Raw genomic sequence first — 21,888 nt, forward strand, 5'->3', positions numbered from 1 at the left:
CTGCCGGCCTCTCGCACGCCAACTGCGTGAGCGGGCGGGCGGAGGGAGCGTAAGGCGCCGTAGCGCTCATTGGGCTCCGCAAGGCGCGTAAGGACTAGTGACGCTCCGAGAATAGCCCCGAAGAAAGGAGGGGGCGTTGTAACCGCCTCGCCCAGCCCGTCAATGTCGGCGGCCATCTTTGTTTCGGGCAGAGCCCCGCGGCCGCCGGAGCTTTCGCGCTCCTGAGCGTGCCCGGTTTCAAAATGGCCGCCGAGCAGTCCCTTTTTTTTCTGACACGGAGCGGGAGGAAATAACAGTCAGCTCCCGGGCTGGGAGGGGCGGGGGGAGAGACGTGGGGACTGCGGCGAGCCCCATGCCGAGCGGAGGGGCCGAGCCGGAAGCTGCCGCTGCGTGCTCGGGGAGGCGGGCAAGGAGCGAGCGTGTGAGGAGCGGGGCGGAGGTGGCGAGGGAGAAGGAGGAGGCGCAGGCGGCGGCGGGGGGAGCGCAGCCGAGTCGAGCCGAGCCGCTAAGTCCGTCCGGCCGCCAGAGCGGGCGCGCGTAGGCGCTGTGCGGAAGGGCCGCGGCCCCTCGGCGGAATCGGCGTAGGGGGCGTTGGAGAATCACCGCGGCGGCCGCCGGGTTGGCTGGCGGGAGGCGCGCGGGGAGGAGGGGGCGGCCCGCTCGGTGCCGCCGCGGCTGAGGAAGGGAGGGCGGGCGGGCAGCCAGCCGGAGCCCAGCGTCAGCAGCGGCAGCGACACCACCGCCGGCGGCCAGCGCCATGGGTGAGTCTCCAGCCCGGGGCCGAGGGCGGGGGGGCCGTGACAGTCCGAGGCGGGAGCCTGCGGCCGCGGGGTCTCCATGATGGGTGGGCTGGGAGCAGCATGGGAGGAGCGGGGGTGCGGGCAGGGAGTACCGCCGAGAGTCCCATCCCGGCGGGGGGGACCGGCTGCCGGGCGGCGCGGAGCATCGGCCCCGCCGCGGGGCCCCCCGTCCCTCTTGCCGCCCCCCGCCTTCCTCCTCCCTCAGCTGCAGCTCCAGCCCCCCTCGCCGCCGCCTTCCCCCCCCCGGCAGTTACTTCCTGCCTCGCCGAAATTGTATAATGCCTGCGCGGAGCTGGGGAGCCAGGCGACGAAAATGCCGGAGATATTTCTTCTCCCTCGCTTTCTCCCCTTCCCCCCCATCCCTCCTCCCCTTTTCTCCTTTTGCGCCCAAATTTGGGAGGGAGGAATTTGCTGCAGGAATTAAAGCAGCCTTCAGATATGCGGGAGAGGAGCGGGTGGGACTGAAATCACGGCGCTGGGGAGAGGAGGAGGAGGAAGGGGGCGCCTGTGCGCGGGTGGGTGCGTGTGTGGCAGCGGGAGAGGGCCGAAGGCACCGCGGCGTGCTTGCCCGCCAGCCGCCTACCCTCCTCTGTGGCCTTTTTTTATTTTTTAGCGCTTTTTTTGGAGGGCTTCATGCCGCTCGGGTCTGGCTCTTATTTGCCGCCCGCCGGGGCGTGCGCGGGGCTGGTCGCCGCCTCCGCGGGTTTGCCGGTCCGCGCCCGCCCGCGCTGCACCGCGCCCCGGCCGGCTCCCGCCCCTGCAGCGGCGGCGGGCCAGGGCCTCGGCCGGTCGTTTTTAAAACAAAACAAAAAAAATACTAAAAATTACAATTTACGAACAGCTTCCCCGGCAATCTGTATGAAATGCTTTGAGCAGTTTCTGTGTGATCCCCTCGTTTAGCCAACCAGTCCTGCAAAATAAATTGGAGGGTGGTTTAGTGTTTCAGGAGGGTGACTGGGAAGAGGCATGATGTTACATATGAACATTTTAATGGGCAACTTAAGGAAAAGCAGCTCAACTTATTTTAGCATGAAGTTGTTGACTTCATGCTGAACCAGTTATGTACAAACGTAATTCTGTGAAAGACAATGTTCAAGAATCTTCTGTGTGCAGTTTGTGTGCCGCCTCCTGCAGATGAAAAATCACTGAACAGAAGACTGTCAGAAGTACCCATTCACTGAATCTCTTTGCTTGGCCATAAGAATCTCCCTCTGATTGACAGTGGTTTTAGGTTATGTTCAGTGAAAGAAATGCTTCCATACATAGAAATACTTATTATCTATATTAATATTGCGACCAAAAAAGTGTCAGCTTGTGTGAATATGTAGGCTTTGCTCCCTTGAAAGTTAGGTGGGCTGCTGCTGTATTTCTCGCCTAAAAGGTAGACCATACCTTCTTATGCAAGACTTTTTTTTTGTAGTAGTAGCTTTTCAGTGCTAAGTGATAACTTAATTTCTGACTAGAACTTTCACTGAGGTATCAAACTAATGTTACTCTAAAGTATTTCTCCTTTCTAATTCTGTCTACATATATTTTAAAGTTCTTGCCTGTGGAAATGTTAGGAAATTGGGGAAGATGTATTTTTGTTTAGTATTTAACATCTTTCACTTGATACCTGCTTAGTTTGTAAAGTTTGTCTTGTTTGGTCTGTGAGATTACTAGCATCTTTGGCTGGTGACTTGTGAATGTAGAAGCATTAATTTGTCCTGGCTTCAGATGGCTGCATTTTTTCTTTTTTTAAGCTGACATGTGAATAACAAAAACCAATAAATAGAAATTTTACTTAGCAGAGCAGGTTTCAAAAAGCCATTGCTTTAAAGGTCAATTACTGCCTTGTCTGTGTTGAAACCTGAATTGAAATGCAAGAACATCACCTGTTCTGCGTTTGCTGCTATGGAGGAAAGGGTTGCTACTTAGTCATTCTGAAATTGAAGCAAATGCACCCAGAACTGTGCATATCAGTCGGTGTGCTGATAATAACTCACAGCATTTCCTTCAGTTTACCCACAAGGACAAGCAACTAGTCTCGGTTAAAATGGTGCTTCAGATGTATACGCAGTGTGACAAGCAAATGTGTGTTTGTGTATATATGGATTAAAAACTTAATTGTTTATCTTATGCAGAAATAAAGGATCAGATTTGTTGTCTTTGAAAGCTAAAATACAATAGATTTTTGCTTTCGTTTTCCATAAAAATGTCTAAGTGTGCACAATAGAAGTCTCTTTTTTTTTTTTTCTTTAACTGGCTGGCAACTTAGTGGTGTCTTCATTACTCTCTTCCATGGGTCATGCTCATATTTCTTGTACTTTAACTTCTTCAGTTCTAGTAGTTCAATGCTGCTGTGGTGGTGTTTTTAATACTATCTTAAAATACACATTAAGACAACAAATAGTTATAAGATACAATGGCTGCAGATTCAAAACCTCTTTTTAAACACAAAGGCAGTGAAGGAAAATCTGCCTCGGAGAAGGTGTAGGAGAGAGATTCCTACTCAGAACTGTAGTGTGACATACATTTTTAGCTTTAATTTATTGCTAGACTATTCACTTAACCTGTCTAGACCAGAGATGCGTATGTATGAGCGATGTTCTGTTTTCTGTAAATTGGTGCTCTAGCTCCTGAAATAAGCTAGTTAATTGCAGATGTGTTCTCTGTAATTAGAATGGCATTTAGTCACCATTTAAGTAGTTTAGTTAAGTCTCGTTTAAATTAGTAATTCAAATTTGGGGTAGTGTTAAACTGTAGGCGGACAAACTATTCCCTGGGAGGGTCTGAACGTCTTGAACTGATATTTATAGAACAGATGTCTTACAGAGGTGGGGATGGTGGCATAGGTGGGGTAAAGACATTTCTCAATGGCAAGGGACAGAAACTCGGTTCACAGAAACCAATGACTTCCTGTTCACCTTGCCAGAGTGAGTTTTGCATATGTCAGGGGTGAGTCAAACTGGACTTTTTTCCAGCCCCGGTTTAATGGTAGCATCGTGATAGCTCTGTAAAGTCATCAGGTAGCTCTTTTCTATTTGTGGTTTTTAAAAAAATCAATATTTACTTACATAACTTGTAGGTTTGCCTTCTGCTTTAGTTTAATGCAGCTGCCCTGCAAAACCAGGTATTTGCTGCATTGTACGAGCATGGCTGTGAAGCTACTGTAAATTATGACATTCTTTGTGTTACATTAAAAATTGAAAAGTAACCAGTAGGCTCATAAGCACTTCAGAAGACTGTGTATCCACTTTCCTTTTGACAGAGTTTGAGCAGGACGTATGTAAAACGCACACCTGGCTAGACCTTGTTCTGATGTACATCCTGGACTGACTTCCCGCAAAAGCCACTTAATCTTACTTCTGCTTTTTGTGCATCAGCGCTGTTCCACGCTTCTAAATGTGCCTTACAGAAACCCGCCAATTGCACACCAACTTCGGTGTCTGGATCAGTAGTGCTGCTGCGCAGAGCAGTGCACTGCCCGGTAGCCCTTCTTAAAGCCACTTACAGGGTGTGTTCTTCAGTGGCTCTAGCTCTGTATCTTATTTACAAATGGCTCTTTGTGTGGCCGTTTTCATGCCAGATTTCTATCATTTAACTCAATGATAGGTCAGAATGCATTTGCAAATAATTTTGGAAGCAGTACTACAGAACAATAACACTATGGGTGTTACATTCAGAAGCACTTAAGCAACTAAAATAGAACTGAACTTTTCTTAGTAGCACAGAAGACTTAGAATTTTTTTTTTGGTCAACATTGAAAATCGCATCTCAAGATGTAGGTTTTTTTAATTGCTTTTTTTCCTGTTTTACACTTAAAGGTTGTGTGCTTTTTGTTTGGTTGGTTTTTTTAACCTGAACAATAAAGATGTTAGGACTTACAAGCAGAGAGAGGATTAATTAAAACATTTAGGGAGATTTGTCCCTCCTTTGACCCATTGTAGCTTTAGGGGGATCAATGTTAAGATACAGCACCTAGTTTTGGTGTCAGCATTTTTAAAATAGAGCTTTTTAAATGGAAAGATTGCATCATACTTGCAAAAGATGCAAGACCTGAAGAAAGAAGAAGAAAAAAAATTGAGTTTAAACTTGTCTTTCATTTGATCACAAGAAAGACCAAGGGGTGACAGTGGTCTTAGAAGCATGCTTCTGAAGGAGAGAATACCACATACTAAGCTTTTTCTAGTGCTTTGAGGTAAAGCATGACAGGAACAATGACCAGAAAAAGAGAAATGCAAACTAGATATATAAGGCACGCTCTTTAATGTTGTTGGTGACTGTTGAGCTACAAAGTAGCAGTTTATCAAATTCCAATCAAAATAGTCTTATTGTATGTAGAAATCAGTCTATCATGCAGTAATGTTATTACAAAGAGACCTTTCAGAAAGGCAGCCGAAGTCATTGATGGCAGACTTTCTGGTGTGACATTTGTCTGAGAAAGCATTGTAGGTCATTGCAGTTGATGCTGAGAAAAATGTAAGATGGCATCAATGTTGGTACTGGTGCCAGTGGTTGTCACTGTATTACGGGCAGGCAGATTATTAGAAGAAAAATGTATGAAATATTACCTCTTTTTGTATCTTGTACATTAAAAGACCATTCATGTAATGATTCAACTTGTACTTTAAATAAAATGAAACTTGACCTAGTGAGATGGTAAAAATTGCCAAGAATGCTTAATGTTAACATAAAGCTTAAATCAAAACTTTTCCAGTGTTGGCTGGTTGGAGTGTTTTAACCTCATTTATGTGTAATTCTTTCACAGTTTGCAGAAAGTTTTAGTATGCCCAGCAGTATTTTCAAACAGTATCCTCTGCTTTCCTTTTTGTTCTTTAAGCACCTTATCATGCGATTTCATAGCTTATGCTGGTGTAACTGGACTACAGCTGAAAAATACTGTCTTGATTGTGTGTTCCTCTCTTCTCCTTTGTGTTACCTCTAGTGTTCATGTACTGACTGGTATGATTAGGTGAGCTGGCTGATGTAACTGAAAGTTAACCTTAGGGTAGGGTAGTTTTCAGCTGGATATGTGAGCTAATCTGGCTTGTTCTTTACCTATATGGTTCCCAGAACCGATATGAGGGAAGCCTAAGCTCAGCCCTGATGGTACAGTTGCTGGGTGAATCTGTTGGCCAGCTGCTTGAAAGGAGGCGATTCTGCTACTCTCCCCACCCTTGCAGCAGTGCCTCTCTGGCCCTGCAGTGAGTCAGTTCATGGAGCTCAACTCACAGGAATTGCCTGGTTTTTCTTCCCTATGATTATTTTTCTTTCTATCAGTTGAGCTCCCTGAACCTTTCATGTCATGGGATCACAGAATTGTTGGAATGAAAAAAGAAATGCAAGTGTGCTCTAGGCGAGAGATGGAACTTCAGCTGACCGTTTTGTCAGTAGACAGCTACGCGCAATCCTGATTTAGTGCCTGTTTTAGACTGGTGTAACATGGCACTGCTGCAAAGAGAAACAAGCTTGATTTTCTGTTCCCACCCTAACACTGAATCTTAAAGTAGGCTGAAAGTTGTGGTAGTGCGCCCAAGGCAGCAGAGATACGTGGTGGTTGATTGAGTTGTACAACTTGTTTATTTCCACTTTACCAGTGGTTAAGATAGGAAAAGAGGAAAACCCTATTCTGTTGGAGGAATTAATGCTAGTGGTTAAGAAGGTAGTACTCTCCCCTTGGTGCTGAGCTGGTGACTTAGCTGAGGATAAACACAAGTGGGCAAAGTTTAATGGCTCTTATTTCAGCTGCTATCACTTACTCCTTAAGCACTGAATGGGTGAGGTGACTTGCTTTTTAATTATCTGCTGTTGCATCATTACCTATGATGTTTATGGTAATACTAATACTACCATTAGGGCTTTCTTGAGTGATGTGCAAAACTAAAGCCCTGACTGATGATGGCTGCAGAAATCTGGCAGTGCAGAGGGTCTTGTAGTCCTGATCAGATCATAACTGTGGTGATATCTTAAGTAAGTTGAGATACCAGTTTTAGCTGACTTCTTGTCAAAAACAAAGCAGTTGTGAGGCATTAAAAGCTGTTGCTGGAGAAATGTGATATTTCTGGAAGCTTTCTGACAGCAGATATTTTTTCTGGCTGTGCAATCTTACCAATACTCACTGTAGCTTTTTAAAACAAGAATGCAAAACTCAGTATATGACTCAAAATCTGAGTTCCAGATGCTGGCTTAAATATAATTGAATGCTTTCAAGTTTGGGACAGTGAAAATTTCCAAAGTAGAATGAGGCCAAGAAACCCATCTTCTTATTTCTCTTCGCCCCTGCTTCTGGAAACAAACACTTCCTAATTGTAGTTACTTAAGGTATACTAACAAACCAAGAGATTCAAGATTAAATTAGTTTCTTCTTGGGCGGCTTTGCCAGATGGTGTGAAATCAAGGTCTGAGTAATCTCTTGATGATGGGTAGAGGGGAGCCATCCTGTTGCCTTCTTCTGTGTTCTTTATTTTCTTTAGCAGTTAGTTGAGGGAGAACTTATAGAGGTGAATAGTCTGCAAACTGCTGCAGTATTAGTTAATGAAGCTCGTGGTCTTCTCCTACTGTTCAGCTGTGCCATGTATTGACCTTCAGCGCTCTTATTTGTAATTCTGCAGGCATCTGCAAACCTGTAAGTTTTCAGAGCAGTGGAAGGAACCTGCAGTCTGTAAGTGACAGATTGAAGCAATGGGGAACAAGACCTTAAAGAGACTGGGGCAAAAACTAGAGGATATGGTTGTTCAGTCCTTTTTCAGTTGTGGATTGTGAATAGAAGGAATCTCCTTTTTAATCAGTTAAAGGAAAAATATCTTAATGTTACAAGTTCAAAACAATACTGAAGACTAGATGCTTGAAAGGAGGAGAAGGTAGGGGGGTAATAAGCCTCCATCCTATAAAAATTTGTCAAGGAAAGCTGGGAATTTCAGCAGGGAGTTTTTCCTTATCAGCAGTTTCAAATTTCATTAGCAAGTTAATCTTTGAGCTGGTTGGTGTTTGTTCATTTTTAGGTATTTAACAGGGCCTCTGTAAAAGGTCTTTAAGATTTGTTGTGTTCTGAATCCTTAAACAGTTGAAATTTTCAGCAGGTGAGTTCAACATTATATCAGTACTCAGGATTTTATGCAGCCCAAGTTAAGTCATTTCAATGTTAATACCTTAGTAATGAAGGGACACTGACATCTTGTTTGTCCAAACATATGCAAGAGTTGATTTTGGAGAAGACTTTGAAAGTGATTAAGACACAGCTTCTCCAAAGAAATGTTCAATGGATGGCCTCTAACCTGGCAGCTGAATGAATTTCTCTTGGCCCTAGCTTTGTGCCTGTGGCTTCTTGCCTAGCAATATGCCTGCAAGACAGCCAATATCCCCTTAGGTAAAGGTGACTCTCTTTTGGTATGTTCAAGTCTTTGTCGCTGTGGGTAGCAAAAATGATTCTGGGTTTCTTGTTCTTTTGAATTGTGTTCCCAGTTGTGAATCTTGGCCATCAAGTACTCTCGTGTGGCAGCCAGGTATGGAGAGGAGTTAACTCCCACTCTGAAATTTTGCATGGCGAATCATGCAGGATAGCTGCTCTGCTGGTACATATATTGGACCATGTAATGCATGCTCTTCACAGCCAGCTTTGTTACTAATGCCAAAAACAAAAGTACTTGAGAAGTTGAGAAACTAACAGATTTGATGCTGGTGATCACCAGGATGGTTCGCTATTGAGCTGTGGCTTCAGTCCTCGCAGTCTTTAGTTTTGTCATCCAGGGCGATTAGACTGCTGGTGTTCTGGGTGCTTTCAAATGAGTTGCCTTCCTCTTGGAAAAATGTATGCAGTAAATGCCAAGTTGAAAATGAATTCCTTGACACGGAATAAATGAAATCAAAACTTTGGGTTTCTAGCTGCCAACTTATACTACAGATGAGTGGTAATTATAACAATTGTATATCGTAATAGTCTTAATGTTAAACCTGGATGATACATTTTATTATCAGTATGGACCGTTCTTTTGTATCAGTTACCATTGCAACCCGCAGGGAAGCAATCTTAAGTTTTACTTACTATCTTCCGTACACAGTAATTATAATGGGAGCTATCTTTCTGTGGTATCTCTCTAGCTTAAAAATAAAGACAATTAAAAACAATGCAGCCAGCCAGCCAGCTGTGTTTCAAAACATATAAGTTTAACACATGGGGAGGTTTTATTAGTTGGAATAATTCTTTAAAATAGCACCTGCGTCTTTTTTTTTGTTGTTGTCTTGGTCTCATTAGAGTTCTTTATATTACAAATACAGAACTGCTCAGACAGCATGGAAATAGTTAAAAAGTAAAATCCTCTAAGTATTAGTAATTTAATAATATCCTTAAGGACCTCTTCTGGTAGTGTTTGAACCTTGTAGTAGGAAGTATTGAAACAAAAATAAACATGATTTCAGAGTATCCTGAAAATTCAGTTTATAATTAAAAGTCTAACTTCTGTCTTTTAGTGTCATTAAAATATGCTGTCATGGGGGGAAGTGAATGCTGTGGAAAAATACCTAACCTGCTTCAAGTGATAAAAAATACAGTAACTTAACTTTGAACTGCCACTATTTTTTTTTTCCATAAAAATGTGTTTTAACTGATTAGTTGGTAACAACTTGTTAATGATGAGATAGTCTCAAGATGTATTTTAATTTTTCCAAAGAAATTGCTTGTTTGAGACAAAAGGATCAGTGCTTTCAGAAGTACTTGGTTTCACTCTTCTGGGGTGCTAGTTTGCTACAGCACAAAAATACAATAAATCTTAAAAGACAAGTGACAGGGACATGTCTCAGAAAATTTTAGCTCAAAATGTCTTTCTTGATGAAACCTACAGGGCTTCTGAAGGCGTCTGTAAGTCGGAGCTTGAGGTGTTCAGCATAGAAACTAGTATAGGAAAATAAGAGAATATATAGAAAAACAGATGGCTTCCATATGGGAATGAGTTGCATCCACCATACAGAAATGTATGGTAAAAGCCCTTCACCCTAGTTACTTTTAAATGAGAATTCCTCATGTTAACAGAAGCACCAGAGGTGAAATACTATAATTTCTGTCATGATTTTAAGGGGAACACACTTCACTTAGAGTGTGTTGAATGTACTTGAGTATTTCTGCATGAATGATTCACCTCTCATTAGCATTTCTGCACCTACATGTTCAAGAAATTTTACTAGATCTGATAGTAGCCCTTTAGGCTAGAAATGTAACAATACTCTTTCTTGTATTGCCATCCTTACAGCTGCTTGATGAAGAGAATGGGTTATATTGCTGGGGAGTTGACTTCTGTTGGTATTCGAGGCGTAGAACAGAAGGGAGTGCATAGTGCACACCTGCAAATGCCTTTTTCTGAGTCCCTCGGTTGAAATACTGCTGGTTGGATTGCAGGAATCTACTCTTCCTGAAAAATTCACTCATGTGCTTGGGCAGATGTGAGATGCCCTTGCTGTTGCTGCTGCTTCACCCAGAGGTTTGGGGTGGGAGAGGGAGGGAATCAGGTGGTTTGTTTTTGTTTTGTTTTTAAATAGGTCTAAACCTATAAACCTATAAAATTTATCACCACCTGCTGAGTCTGTGTTAACTGGCCAATCTGTATGCAAATTTTGAAGGAAAGTGCAATGTTAAGGTGAACCTGAAGAAATTGAAAAATGCTCAACAGTAACTTAGATGAAAGGAAATGGTGAAGGAACTAAATGATACATCATGGCATGATTCTTCAATGTGATTCTTAATACTTACTGTGCTTTGTTTCTTCTTTCTGCTATGTTTCCAGTGCTGAGTAAGACTCTTGAAATGGTCTCCAGGTTGAGGCACTAACCTACTTTGTGGAGAATGTCTGTTTCCTTAAAAATGGCTCTTTTCAAACCCATGGCTTAGTTGATTTCATAAGAGATGAAAGTAGTGTGAGGTAAAACTGCCTGAAAGTTCCCAACAGTTTTTTTAAATTCTTTTTAAATCTTTCAGTTACATCTCTGTGGGAAACTTTCACAAACTAAACAGAAGAGAGACGTGTTAAATATGAAGTGGAGTACAGATTTTTTTTGTATCCAGGAATCTTTCATAGCTTTTTTCAAAATACCTTTCCTTTGCATCTTTCATCTTCAACCCTTGTCTCAGTGTTTGTATTGGGATAAACATTCAAGGATAGCAAAATTGAGGAGGAGGAGTTAGGAAGTTGAAAGTGGTGATAGACACACCAAGTGATGTGTGGTTGATGCTTGATCTGCTGCTGTTCCTGACACTAGTTCCCCAGCTGCTGTTTTGGTGACCTCTTTCTGTAGGCTTCCCTGTCTTCTGTGCCATTTCTTGCTGTAGTCATTTTGACTGCTGCTTTATGGAGTGGAAGACAATTGGTCACTTTACTGTCAAATTTGATTTTGAGTTGGTTGTTTCAGTTAGATGCAAGTTGCTATGTGATGGTGGTTTGTGTGCTGCTTTCTGCAGGCAGACCGAGGCTTTCTTAAAGCCAGAATAAAGGGGAAAATGCACAAAAAGAACAAGAAGCTTTAAAACTGTATTCCTGTACTTTTAAATTGTATTTAAAATGCGCAAAAAAAGGCTTTCTTCAAGGACTTGGTTGTGTAGCTAATTCTAGCAAAGGATGAACTATTATGTAAAAACTGTCAATATGGCTGGCTGGCGTGAATGTTTTGTAGACTTGTCACAGGTAGAACTTGCTTTAATATTGTGCGCTGTAGTTATAGAGGCCTGCTTTGGTTGTTTGACAGCCTTCCCCCCCCATCTATCTATAACTAGTTTTGTTTTTCTAAATAGTTAACTGACTTCATTTTCCTGTAGTTGTCTGCTTTCTTGCACTTACTTGGCTGCTGTAAGAATTGCAGCACTGGCTGTGTTCACTATAGTGGCTGCAGTCTGTGTGCAGTTTGCTCAGGCATGCCCTTGTGTACTGTATGCTGGCTCTGAAGGCTGGCAAATTCCTTTTTAACAGGCACGCTAAAGTTTACTAGTGTGCCTGGTACATCCCCTTTGTTTTTCTTCAGTCTTCTGCTTTCCTTCTGGACATGCTGTCTGTAGCTCAACAGATGGACTATGCTGTCTGCTCTTTCTGATCTTTTACAGTACAGAATCCTTCTTGCAGAATCCTTTTGCTCTTAGACATCACATGTGTTTCAACGCTATCTGTTAATAAACCAGATGATAGTGTCTGGCACAGGAAAAGAGAGAGAGTCTAAAGCTCACTCTTTGGTGATACTGATTCACTATGCCCAGTGAGATTTTGAGGAACAGTTGAATTGAAAGTACATTCACTGGATCAGATTGAAGTTATTGATTATTGACTTAATCAGCTTGCTCCTAGAGACTGAAAGAGATCCTGATTTCTTAATCATGGTTACACATCTAAACAATTTTCTTTTTTTGGCTCCTTTTTGAGGATAGTTTCAATTTTTTCTAATCTAGGCAAGACCCTAAGTTTGCACTTGGAAGCCAAGTTGTCTTATTATAAAAGAAGGCTTTTAATAGGTTTCTGCTCTCTGCAGTTGACACCTGTTTGAGGGAATAAAAGTGCTGATTTCCTTTCCATCAGTACTAGGCTTCTACCATGCAGATTATAGCAGACGTTATTGACCTGGCAGATGTTTTTACTTTACTTTGAATAGTGAAAGGAGAAACATGATTGTAGATGTTCAGTGTAAGTTTAACTTTACAGCTAGAGCTGATGAGTTCCCTCCTTTGTATTATTATTCCATGTTTATTATATTGTCATTTCCATGTTTTCTAAATTCAGTGGTTTTTTTAATGTGGATTGCATGTATCTTTATTATATTAACAAGTGCTTAGGGCTTGTAGAGGCACTACTATGTTAAATACTGGTACGTAAAGCTCCTATTTTAAGAATGTGGTAACAAAAACTGTCAGTTGCAAGACACATGCAGTTGCAGTCTGCCTCTGGGATGTGGCAGGACAAGAGGGAGTTATCTATTAGCTGTATGTTTTATGTATTGCCTGCACATTGAAGTACTAATATTTCCTGCTAGTTTGGCTAAGTCATAAGTCCTTGAAGAGTTTTCTCATAACATCATGTAACAGGCTGCCGGTTACTACCAGTGCACAGCAGCTGCACTTACTGGTGTAGAGGGTGAGCTGAGCTCTCAAGTTGCATGTAGTAGAGGTAAAAAATGGCTTTAGCTCACCTTGGATTTGCACCCCCTCTTGATAAGAGGGTTAAGGTGTGCTGTTTTGTCAGGCAATGGACCTTACGCCAGAGACTGTCATCTTTTGGCCCAGATGGTAGTACCTGAAGAATGACTTTAGATTTATCATTCCTGGACACAGCACAGAATAAAGGAGAGATGTAAATTGCAGTGTACGGGCAATAACAAAGATGAACAACAGACTTGATAGAAAACAAGGAAAAGAGGATTTTTTGATTGTACGTGTTCTTCCTTAAAACTCCTGGGAAAGCCACTGGTGGTGCCTCCTTTCTCTCTTTTCAGTCATTGGCAGAGTTAATAGCAGCTTGCTGCTGGCTATTAATCCATCGGTTCAGATGAGGGATCTAAAAACGCCAGCTCTGCAGCTAGTTTATGTGGGCTTTGACATTTTGCTTGGGGGAGACCTACATTAAAGTAACATTGACTGCACAGAGTGGATGCATCAAAAGTCAGCTAAGGCCAAATTTATAATTGTTCGTATGGCTTGCCTTCATTTGTGCTAAGTTAGAGCAGAGATGATGGACAACTAGAAGGACTTAATGTTAGAAGACTTGATATAAAATGATAGCTGAAATGCAGTGTAGGTGAATGTAAAGTGATATATACGCGGACTGCTTTTGTGCTGTATGCTCAGTGATAAGCTGTCATCTGTTAAAGCTGTTTAACATCTGTTAAAGCTCAGGAGCAAGGTCTTGGGCCTGTGTACAGTTCACAGTTATCATCAGCTCAGTACTCAGAAGTAGTCAAAAAAGTAAATTGGATGTTGGGAATCAGTAAGAAGGGATCAGAGAATGAGAGATACCACATGAGCAGACTGTGGATCTGTGACTGTTTTGCCTCTTGGATATTGTATGTAGCTCTCACCCTGGCCTCTCCAGAAGAGTACAGAGCTAGAAGAGTGTTACAAAAGAGCAGCAGAGGCGATCAGAGGCACGAAACGGCTTCTTCTCAATGAAGTATGCTAGACTATTAAGGCTGTTTTCCAACACAGGTAGTACTTTGCAGCAACTAAGCTAACAGGTGGTTAATTTTGAAATTATAAAGTCCTTCCTTTAACAATGTACAGGTAATCGGAGGGAGTCCTTGGTACAGGGGCCTCTGCGGATCCAATGTTTGCATGATGCTAAGAAGAGTGTACAAGTACATGGAAGAGAAATCAATCAAATGCTGTTTAAGTAGAAGAATGCCCCCATCTTAACAAATACTTGAGAGGTAGATTTTTGGTGGCTGCGGAGGTGTTCAGAGAAATACTGCTGGCTGTTTACTCAGTTGTATGCGCTACCTTAGATGTATGTTTTTGGCCACTGTTGAAGGCAGGAACTTTGGTCTGACCTATGTGGCTGTTCTTACTAGATGATGGTTTTAAAATTGCACTGTTTAATAATACTGCTTTTGTGTAGGGAACCAGGCCCTCCTGTGTACCTGGTGAACTGATGCAACTGAGTTGTCTGTGCTTGACAATGCTACCTTGTTTCAGAGTTGAAAGTGGTGATGTGCAACATGATAAATTATAGTAATAATAGTGCTTAAGATGGTTGATACCAAAACCGTTGGGCATTCATGTTGCTGCAGGATCTGCAGTATGAGTCGTGTCCCAGCCTGTACAGCTTGCTCCAGTTCTGCTGCACATGCATCTGTCATCCTCCCAAAGCTGCCTGGAGTGTCTTGTGCCACCTCTCTGCAGGGCACAGAGAGGGACTGGAACTGATTGGCAGTGCTTTGCTTTTTGGTCCTCTCAGAGTGCAGCAGCAAAGTACCCAATGTGCTGAATTGTTATGGCTCTGGACACTGATAGCATATGAGAGGGACTGTAAAAACAGAAAGCTTATATCCCATTAGATAGAAAAGGAGAAGGGGACCCCAGTGCCATGTTGAACTGTAGTCTCCATCACAGTGTAAATTTTCTAAAAACAGTCTCTGATCCTCTGGGAGTATGGGATTGATTAAAAAGTTAGATGTTAGGGTCCAGAAGCATCATTGACTGCTGGCCTAGAACTTGGTATTCAGATTTTTTCCTTTTTTTTTTTTTTGTATTGGTGTCTTGAAATACTCAAGCATGGGAAGATGTTTAGTGAAAAACAGAAATTTAAAGGGTCTTTGATATGGGTTGGTAGTTAAAGTATTTTAAGTGCCACGTTGGAGAACTAGCATAGGTCTCTTGTCATCCACAGAGTTAGGTGATGCTGAATGGACAATTAACTTGTGCCCCCTAATTTGTTCTTTATTTTCTGGCTGTTCAACCATGACAGTTATGCCCAAATTTGCAGCAGTGCTCTAATGCTCAGTATTGCAGATGAAGTGAATTGACACTGTTCACTGAATGTATAAAGTGACATAGAAATACAGAATCCTGAGAGACATTTATGATGATGATGGCTTTGATCTTTGTACTTTTTCCACTCTAAAATAAAAATATTGTGCAGTAGTGTGGTGAAATGGGATTCCATGTTCTGGTGAACACCTCTGAAGAAAATAAATACCCTTGAACCTATTACAGGTTCAGATAGAGTATGGTAAACAAAAAGCATACTGAATAACTAGAGTAAAAAGAACTATCGAATAACTACCTGTATTGATCATTAAATGGTGTGGAGGTCATGTAGTGTATTATCGTGAAATGAAGCTGTCATGTATAAAACTAAATTAAGGTTGCATAAAACACTATGCTAAGCATACTAGATTAAAAGTATTGTGGGTAACTGTTGGTCAAATGTAACTAACTTTTTCTTTCCTTTTCTTTCTCTCCTCACACCACCCCTGTTTCTCTTTCTGGATTGCTGCTGCACCTGTGTGGACTCGTTGCTGCAATGGTTCAAATTCATCGTTTTACTGGACTACTTTTGGATGTTTTCTGTCGATATCTTCAACGCTGGAAATGATGGAAATGTGTTGTTTACAAAGTAGCTGTAAGTATTACTTCGGTAAAGATGTATTACAGCTATTGTGGAAATAGAAGCATTAGGGTTTTAGTAGGTGAACTGAAACTGAGCTTAGGTAGCAGCTGGTTGAAAATCAGGAAAGGATGAAAGTTAAGGGGAAGCTATTGTAAGTATTAGAAACATGAGATCTCACCTGGCACAATGATCAATACGGTGAAAATCAGTGCTTCAACAAAAAAAGTAGTAAGTAACTTGTTTTAAAAGCTGTTGCAGAAATTTAAGAAACTGAATTCCTCATTTGTTTCGGTCTGTTTAGAAGTAGCAAGTTATGAACAAATACAGCTGTTTAAAAATCACTATGTTGAAAGCTTCAATTTTAATTGGTATTGGTATACCAGAAATCTGAATCTAGCATCTGACTTCAGTTCTTTGAAAAGCTCTTTTCTATGGAGTATAAATGCTCACATGAAATACAGCATTAATTCCAAGTGTAACACTTAATACATCTTTCTGGTTAGTAACATTTATATTTCATTATCTAAAATTGTGGGTGTATATGCTGTAGATCCACTTAACAGAGCAAACAACCCGAAAGTTGCCATCTATTCTTGTTTAGCATTTCATACTCAGCATTCTTAAAGTTCTTAGTAGTAAAACTATCCTAAATGTGGAGCTATATGTGAAGGGGAAGGGAAGAGAAATAATAATAATTTAAAACAAGAATTACATATAAACCCATTCTTTTAAGCAAAAGAAGTATTACCTAGATTTAATGAGGGGGTGAGCTGTTTCTGGTAAGCATGACATGTTGAAAGATATGTAGGCATTAAAAGATGCGGGTGGTTGACAAATAGAACTATAAGGAGTGTCTGACTGATTAGATATTTTACATCTGGTAGGATGAATAGCAATTGCACATCCTTAATGGTTATTAAGGACCTGCACTGTTAAGGAGCTCTTTAATAACTTAAAGAACACCCACTTGCATGTCGTGGCATATCTCTGAAGCATTGACTCCTGTTCAGGGTTTTAGATTGTGATAGATGTATTCCTCATATGTAGTTGTAGTAATAGATTGGAAAAGTAAAACAGTCTTTGGATTCTTAAATTCCTGGCTGATTTTTTTTTAAAATCTTTCGAAACCTTTCAGATGAGCCTATTGCTGTACCAAAGGCTGAATTGAAACAAAAAACATCTTAAAGTTTCTTCATGACACAAGGCAAACATTCCTACATTTAGAGAAGTAATAACATTTGTGGCATTGTGTGTATTGGAACTTGAAACTATAACACCTAGCTTTAGCTGGCTATCATTAGATGTTCCTCTTTTATTCTGTATGAGTTAATGGGTTCAAAGATACTGCCTTTTTTTGAACTTGAAGGAGAATTGATGCAGTGTATTATCACTAAATGAGAGCTGATACTAATTTGCAGTAGGATTAAATCTATCTTTTTCAAAGTAGTCCTGCTAAGTTTGGACTTTTCAGACTTATTTAAATTTGATGATGGCACCACTATAATATGTCTTTGTACTGGTGTAGCATTGCTTGAGAATAATGGTTTCTTTGCCAAATGGGGAAATCAGTTATGTGACTTAAAGCCGAGAGTCAATTCATTGACTAGTGCTGTTGGATTGCAAAGAAGCTAGTTCTTCTTGCAATTCAATGCTTTAAAAGAGATAATGTTTTTATATCCTTGCAAGGAATGTTTGCTTTAATTAAAAAAGAATAAAAAATTTTTGAACTCTAGAGGTTATTAGTGTAATAAGTTTATTCTGTCAACTTTAGAAAAAAATCATCCAAATAAGCATGAGTCAACCACATACCAGCCTTAACTTAACCATATTCTGTCCCATACAGAGAAGTTCTGAGGTAATAGTGCCTGTAGTAGAACAGATTTTTTTTATTATTATTTTTTTAGAATTCCTCTATCCTCTTGAAGATAATCTTAGGGAGAGGAATTTAAACTTTTAGACAGCACTTCAGTTCTGTGGATGTGGATTACTCTCTTAAGCTCTGAAATTGAGGTAGTATCAAATCACATCCTCTCAACTTTGGCTGGACTTAAAGCCTAAAGGCTTAAATCATTGCTCCATGAGAAACAGTACCTTGTGTTGCTTTAAGCAGACACTTGTCTCCAAAAGTATTTTCAGATTCTCTGAAAGAACTAAACATTGTTTCGTAAGACAATCCTCGGACCTGCTGTGATACCAAACACATTTCTAGGATTCTACTGGAAGAGCAGTTTAAATGTAGCATGGCTGATCTCTGGAGGATCGCCAGGTCCAGTACAGTGAGGGAGAAGCATTTTAAGCACCTTCAACATTTTCATTACTGTGGTGAGAAGAAGTAATGGCTAACATCCAGAATTCTCCTCTCTTTTCATAGTAGGCAATATTTTGAGTAACTTTTTCACAGTACAAAGCAACTGAAGTTTTGCCTTTATGGAGGGTTTGTTGCAATGGATGCTGCATTAGTGTAGATCTAGATCTACATGAAGGTCTCCAATTGTGTGACCCAGAAGTAGAGGGTGTCAAGTTAGTCCCCATCATATTGGGGCAGTACCACCATGACTCTTGGGAGTATAGGAAAGCTACACTCATACTACTTGCTTGTGTTTCAAATGGGCATTGGAACAGTGTTGATTATATTTTAATCTGCTTGTGCTTGTACACTCTGGTGCTTGCATAGTCATAATGTGGTAATTGTACTTGTTCAAAATACTGTTAGCACAGGTAACTTTCTGTGCCAGTCTTTTGGCTATCCAGTCAAAAAAAAATAATTAATTTTTCTTTTTTGTTGATGCAGTTCATTGCACTGTCTTTGATGTAGACAGCTTAGGTTGTTGAGAGGTTGGGTAGATAGCACCTTTCTACAAATGCGAAAATGAAGCAAACATTTAAATAACTAAAAAAAATACAAGCAAAGTAAGAAGTTACAAGCTTTTCTTAACTTTTTTTTCCCTAAATATCTCTTGCCTTAGCAACAGAAGAACCTTGAAGGCTATGTGGGGTTTGCAAATCTTCCAAATCAAGTTTACCGGAAGTCTGTGAAGAGAGGATTTGAATTCACACTCATGGTAGTAGGTAAGTTTCTGTCTTTGTTTTGAGTGGTGATCTTTAGAAGTATATTGACGTAGTTCTTAAAATCTGTGATGATGATGTAAATATGTTTTGCATGATCTCATGAGAAAATATGTGTCTTCCTCTTCTAGACTGTTAAATCTAGAGTGTTTAAAAAGAACATGTTGTCCAATATGCAAGTAGATGAGGAGGAGAATAAAGAATGAGAACCGTATAGTTCATATGGTCTAAGACAAAAGTTTGGTATGGATCTAGTCTAAAATGTGACTTGCAAGTATGACATAGTAGAAGTAATTTTAACTTGGATTTTCATTTGAATAAAAAAATTGAACTGCTTTTACCGTTGAGTGCAACATGGCAAACTGGGATCCAAAAGTAAAGTTGGAATCTTTCCTTGCACATAACCAGGCAGCAGGATCCTGTATGTCCTGCACTTCTGGGAAACTATAGTTAGTATGGGTGAATAATGCCATGCAGAACACTTCATTTAGGCTTCAGTGATGACCCAAATTGTCATCTCTCCTGCTAGGACATCTGATTTCTCCCCTCTCCCCGAGTGCTTGTATGACAGTAGCCCATTATTAAGGTTGTGTACATTTGTGTGTAACTGATACATATACACTGGACATGTGACTCAGTTTTGACATGCTAATAGTTAAAATAATAATAATAAAAGTGTTTTATAATAGCCAGTTGTCTCTTTGTTGATGTCTACCTTTATCTTTTGTAATTTGGCTAGCTTGATAATGCTTTGATGTTTTGTCATTCATACAGTGGGTATCTTGTATAGTCATTATGCACATATAGCATGTTACATAATAGTACTATTGATGGAGTTAGAAATCAAGGTCAAATTGGTGAAAACTCATTGTAGATCACTTATAATTTCCTTTTGATTACGAAGTGAGTTAGAATTTTAAAATTTGAGGGTTGCTTTTTTTCTTTTGGAACTTGATTACAGGTTCCTTTGTAATCTAGCATCCAAGTACGTAATTCATTATTTGGTACAAAACTGTTTAGTCTTAAATAAAATTTGGTTTTCTGCTATCTACAGGAAAAAGGGAGGAGGAAGGAGGGGAACTGTCTTCATAAAGTATTATTCCAGATGAAGTGTAATTTGTACTTCCGAGTTATATTCTCGCAAAAAGCAAGTCACTTAAAGCACAAGTAGTAGATGTAGTGATGTATTAGAGCTGGAGAAAGTGTGTAAAATTACCGTGGTGTTCTTACATTTGCCTGTAGTACAGTCTAATGCAATTGCACTTAGGAGAACTGTAGAAAATTGTGGCTATCGAGAAGAAAAGTTGGTCCAAAATTAGATTGAAAATGAGATGTTGATCAGAAAGTTTTTTTTACTAGTTCTAATATTTTTGTACTTACTACTAAGACTTAATTCATTTGCATGTGAATTTGTGCCATTGTCTGGAAGTTTACTGGGGGAATTGGCAGTAGTTTTCTAAATTAAAAATGCATCTAATTCTCTCCTTTCAACCCCCAAGTATAGAAATCAGAGACTTGAAAGTGAGCGTTTAAACAAAATGATGGCTGATCTTTTAGTACTCTTAACAACTGGGGAGAGGCAGGGTGGAGAAATGACTCTGTTTCCAAGTGATGTCTGGTAATAGTATGCCCTGAAAAAAATTGTCTATTTTAAATATGAAGATGAAATAGTTTGTGTATTACTGATCACTTTTGTTGGTAAACATTGTAATGTAATGTGCAATTAGATTCTTAGAATTGTAATTATTTATTGCTGCGTTCATCCTTTGAGATATAGTGTACTCTGACTTGGTTTGAGGTCTTTAGCTGGCATGATACAGTTCTATAATAGTAAATGGAATTATCTATAATCTACTCATGAAAACTTTTAAGTTTTAGAAGGTGGTGCTAATCTGTATATGGTCAATGCTGGCTAAATAAGAATACTGTATATAACTCTTGGAGATAATCTAAAATATTCTCTTGCTCTTTCTATTACCAAGAATTGTGTGTGCATGGCTGCCTTTTACTGTAGATTGCACAATTACTAGCCTGCTGGCTATGCTTTATTTATAGGTGCTTCAGTGTCAGTATGTTACCTGTTTGTTCTGAAATGAAAAATGAGAAAACCAATGCTTGTGGTTGCTAAACAGGTACAAGAAAGAAAACGAATCATGTTTGGGATCTGGGATCTCTATGTCCAGCTATTTTCAGGTGTCTGTGAAGCTTGATATTGCAGCTAATGCATTTGGGTAGAAACTATTTTCCAGTTGTCCATTTAGTCTGGAATTATCAGTTAAACTTAATAGATGCACATAGCATGATATCTGGCTTTTTTGTCTTGAAATGTGTAGTATAAAAAGTCAGTGGATCAGCATTTTGGGGGGACTTGCTAATATGGTTGTACAGCTGTGCTGACTTTTGTAGAGACAATTCAGTTTTCAGTTTTACTATGTAAGATACTTGTCACTGAGGAAGTAGTAAGTACAGCATCCAATAGATCTGACCTTGTTTCCAGTAAGAATTTTTGCAGGGAGGTTCTGTAAAACTGATCTTTCTTGTGCATAAAGCATGAATGTACTCCATAAAATGCATATTCCTCAGACCACCGAGTTAGTCATTGCCCTGGAGATTATGAGGCTGCCCATAGCAGTGTGTGGTGGCTTCCTGTGCTTCTATTAAGCCAGTGAAGTTGGAGAGAGGGCTTTTAAATTTGGGTGTGCATAAGGCCGAGTAGTTGTTGAATAGCCTGGAGCATGGTTTCTGGAGCAGGTTCAGGACATAGGTGCTCCTTAGCTGAGCTGATCTAAGCTGACTGGGGACATTGCTTTGGAAGTGGCCTCACTTCAGTCATGTGGGCAGTGCTCTGTCCTGTAACTTGCTCTGAGTCAGGACTCAGTAAGATTATTTTATTTGAGACTTATAATACTAGTGAAGTCTTTTCTGTAAATATGGTTGCTAATTTCCAGGTGTTCTGGTGTTTACATTAAACA

The 21,888-nt window shown here is 40.4% G+C and overlaps 1 protein-coding gene across 5 annotated transcripts in view; it reads left to right on the top strand.

Annotated features, from left to right (window-relative positions):
• The first annotated feature begins 15,843 nt into the window (after positions 1–15,843).
• The window catches only part of SEPTIN7 (septin 7), a 66,493-nt gene continuing 60,448 nt past the window's right edge, over positions 15,844–21,888 (top strand). For 2 of the 5 annotated variants that reach the window (XM_072853661.1, XM_072853665.1), the window contains exons 1-2: positions 15,844–15,862; positions 18,817–18,919. In XM_072853661.1, coding sequence (XP_072709762.1) covers positions 18,910–18,919 — 10 coding nt within the window. In that variant the 5' untranslated portion in view covers positions 15,844–15,862; positions 18,817–18,909. Of the gene's footprint in view, positions 15,878–16,054; positions 16,079–17,837; positions 17,861–18,816; positions 18,920–21,888 lie in introns of those variants that run through there. The other 3 variants (XM_072853664.1, XM_072853663.1, XM_072853662.1) reach the window with 3 other exon arrangements.

This window comes from Ciconia boyciana, chromosome 2, assembly GCF_034638445.1.
Source record: "Ciconia boyciana chromosome 2, ASM3463844v1, whole genome shotgun sequence".
NCBI lineage: Eukaryota > Metazoa > Chordata > Aves > Ciconiiformes > Ciconiidae > Ciconia > Ciconia boyciana.